Source organism: Galeopterus variegatus, unplaced genomic scaffold (genome assembly GCF_000696425.1).
Source record: "Galeopterus variegatus unplaced genomic scaffold, G_variegatus-3.0.2 Scaffold973, whole genome shotgun sequence".
In the NCBI taxonomy this organism is placed as follows: Eukaryota; Metazoa; Chordata; class Mammalia; order Dermoptera; family Cynocephalidae; genus Galeopterus; species Galeopterus variegatus.
In genome coordinates, this window is record NW_007727084.1 from 43,724 (window position 1) to 46,581 (window position 2,858).

At 57.1% G+C, this 2,858-nt stretch overlaps 2 protein-coding genes across 5 annotated transcripts in view; both read left to right on the top strand.

The window, feature by feature from the left end:
* The window catches only part of SIRT2 (sirtuin 2), a 20,565-nt gene extending 19,382 nt beyond the window's left edge, over window positions 1-1,183 (top strand). For all 4 annotated transcript variants that reach the window (XM_008573929.1, XM_008573930.1, XM_008573928.1 and 1 more), the window contains 3 exons: window positions 44-114; window positions 254-320; window positions 444-1,183. In XM_008573929.1, the coding sequence (XP_008572151.1) occupies window positions 44-114; window positions 254-320; window positions 444-599 (294 nt within the window). In that variant the 3' untranslated portion in view covers window positions 600-1,183. The remainder of the gene's footprint in view (window positions 1-43; window positions 115-253; window positions 321-443) is intronic.
* A 1,342-nt stretch (window positions 1,184-2,525) lies between these two features.
* The window catches only part of RINL (Ras and Rab interactor-like), a 6,564-nt gene continuing 6,231 nt past the window's right edge, over window positions 2,526-2,858 (top strand). The window contains exons 1-2 of the mRNA XM_008573932.1: window positions 2,526-2,575; window positions 2,775-2,858. Coding sequence (XP_008572154.1) covers window positions 2,526-2,575; window positions 2,775-2,858 — 134 coding nt within the window. The remainder of the gene's footprint in view (window positions 2,576-2,774) is intronic.

Genomic DNA, 2,858 nt, shown 5'->3' on the forward strand with positions numbered 1-2,858 from the left:
CCTTCTCCCCCTTCTCTTCCCTCCCCTCCCACCTCCCTTGCAGACGGACCCTTTCCTAGGAATGATGATGGGCCTTGGAGGAGGCATGGACTTTGACTCCAAGAAGGCCTACAGGTGAGGCCTGGGCCTGGAGGGAGGAGCCTGGAAGGGACAGGGCTGAAGTGGGAGGAGGGCACAGAGGCACAATGACGAGAAGAGCTAGCAGGGGCCTCAGACAAGCCTGGAAGCTCTGATTCTCCTGCCTGCACCACAGGGATGTGGCCTGGCTGGGTGACTGTGACCAGGGCTGCTTGGCCCTTGCCAACCTCCTTGGATGGAAGGTGAGGAGCTGGACGACCCCGGCCCACCTTAAGCCCAGTCCCTGGACCCTGCCCATGCCCCACAGGCCCTCTGACCCCATGATGCATGGTGACCTCTGATTTCTGTGAACTTTGCCCCTGCAGAAGGAGCTAGAGGACCTTGTCCGGAAGGAGCATGCCAGCATCGATGCCCAGTCAGGGTCGGGAGCCCCCAATCCCACCACTTCAGCTTCCCCCAGGAAGTCCCCACCACCTGCCAAGGAGGAGGCCAGGAGCAGAGATGGGGAGAAACCCCAGTGAGGGCTGCATCTCCCAGGCAGGATGCCCAGCTCCCTCTGGGACAGTAAAGCCCCAACCAGCTCTGGCCCCCTCTATCCTGCAGCTCTTGTCTGAGGAGCTCAGAACATCCCCCTAATCTCTTAACCACTCCCCCCACCCATCGCCAGCAAATCTCTAACATCTCCCAGGGCCGAGGCTTGAGCAGCCCTATGTCTAACAGCCCCGGATCTCTAACCACCCACCACCAGGATTAAGGAGCACTTTCCCCTAATCTCTAACTGCTCCCAGGGGCCAGGGGTGCCCCCAAACTTCTAACTGTCCCAGGACAGGGTCTGAGGGTCCCCACTCTCTACTGCTCCCAGGCGCCTGTGGCCAAGTAGACCAAATCTAATCTAGCCCAGATGGAGGGGTGGGCCCTCCAAATATAACTCACACCCAGTGTCAGGGAGTGGTCTGAGCCTGAAGGACTCCCAAGTCTCTGCCTCCAACTCCCAAAGAGGGTTCTGGGCCCCCTTCACTTGGGACCCACTTCCCAAGTGGAGATGGGCAGAAGACATTGCTTATTGGAGACAAATTAAAAACAAAACAAAAACAACTGACAAGCAGCTGTCTGGTCTTGCTGTTTCTTTTTGTGGGTACCCAGGGAAGCAGCTATGGGGAGGGGGCTAGACTGGGCCACTAAGGAAACCAGAACATCTCCAGGCTCTTATGAAAAACAGAGTGAGGGGTGCTGAGAGGAGACTCCAGGGGGTGGGTGGGACCTCATATCTCTTATCTTGGACCCTGCCAGGGTCCCTTCCACCAAAGCCTGGTCACTTAAGGCCTGAGTCCCCGGAAAGAGAAAGGAAGGTTGATTTCAGACACCTCCAGCCCCGCCTCTTCCCCCAACACCCCCCACCCCCACCCCTGTGTGCTCAGCTTCCTCTCTGCGAGGAACATTTTCACTTCCTGCTACACCGGGCCTCCCCTCGGAGAACAGGTAGGGGCCCCCAGGGACCGAGCATCTGGCATCTTCACCCTCCACTGCCTCCCCTTGGTATCTGGTAGCTGCCCAGCACCACCGATGGCCTCCTCCCCCTCCCACAGAACCCAGGCCGGCACCTGCCTCCTCTCCCTACCCCTTCCTTCCTGCTCTCCCCTGGGTGGGGCACCTGCCCCTGCCTCGCTCCTAATTAACACCCTGGGCTTCTGGCCAATGGGCTGATTTATTTGTTTAGCTGCTTATTATCCATATTTTACACCCACCCCAAACAAGAATGGAAGGCCCTGGGAGCAGGGGCCTGTCCTCATCACCCTCTCCCCAGGGCACTGGCACCTAAGGGTGGGCCTGTATCCGATAAATATCAGATGGATGGATGGATGGATCCTCCGTTCTCAGGCCCAGGTTTCCCACCCCTAGTACTACTGCAGGGAAAATATTCAAAAGTGCCCACTCTGAGTGGTAACCCATAGCAGGCCTCTGTACCTGGCTAAGAGTTGGGGGAAAATATTCAAGAACCCCTCCATGGTCTGGGAAGGGAGGGAGAGGGGTGTTGTGCTACATTTGGCAGATTTATGGAGTACATACTGTGGGCCAAGAACTTTTCCAGGCACTAGGTTTTGGTGAGGGTTGTTACTCAGCTGGTCCACATTCGTATGGCTACACTGGTTGTTAAAATCTTGAAATATTCCCGACCACTTGGTAAATAGCTGTTGTTTTGAGTCCCCCCGCCACCCCGCAAGACACACTGGCCTCTCTCCTGTGATCCCCAGATCTCCCCACCATTCAGTGACTAAAGAATTAATCCCTGACACAGCAAGGGGTTTCCAGGGTCCATGCTGACTGGTCAAGGTCTCTGCCATATTGTGAGTATTTGAATATTACCTCTTGGCTGGAGCAGAAGTGAGTCTTATCTTCCTCCCTGCCAGAGGCCAGACCATGGCTCACTGGCTTCCTGCATCCTGAGGATGGCCGAGCTAGAGGACAAGGCCTCTGCAGCCCCCACCGAGGGGGAGAGGTGAGGGATGCTGGGGCTGAGATCTCCATCTCCTGCCCAGAAACCCCTTCCATCCAATGCCTACCCCCATCTCCCACGGACTCTGAACCCAATCTCTGACCTTTCATCCGTGGGCTTCCCATTCCTGCACCTGTGACCCCACCTCAGTGTTCAACTGCTCACCTCTGACCCCTACCTTCCTGGGCCCTGCACATCTCAGGCTGGTCCCATCACAGGAGAATGGAGCAAGTGAGACCCCCCTAGGGGTCCTCAGCACCCTAGAGCCACTTCTTCGCCTGCAGAG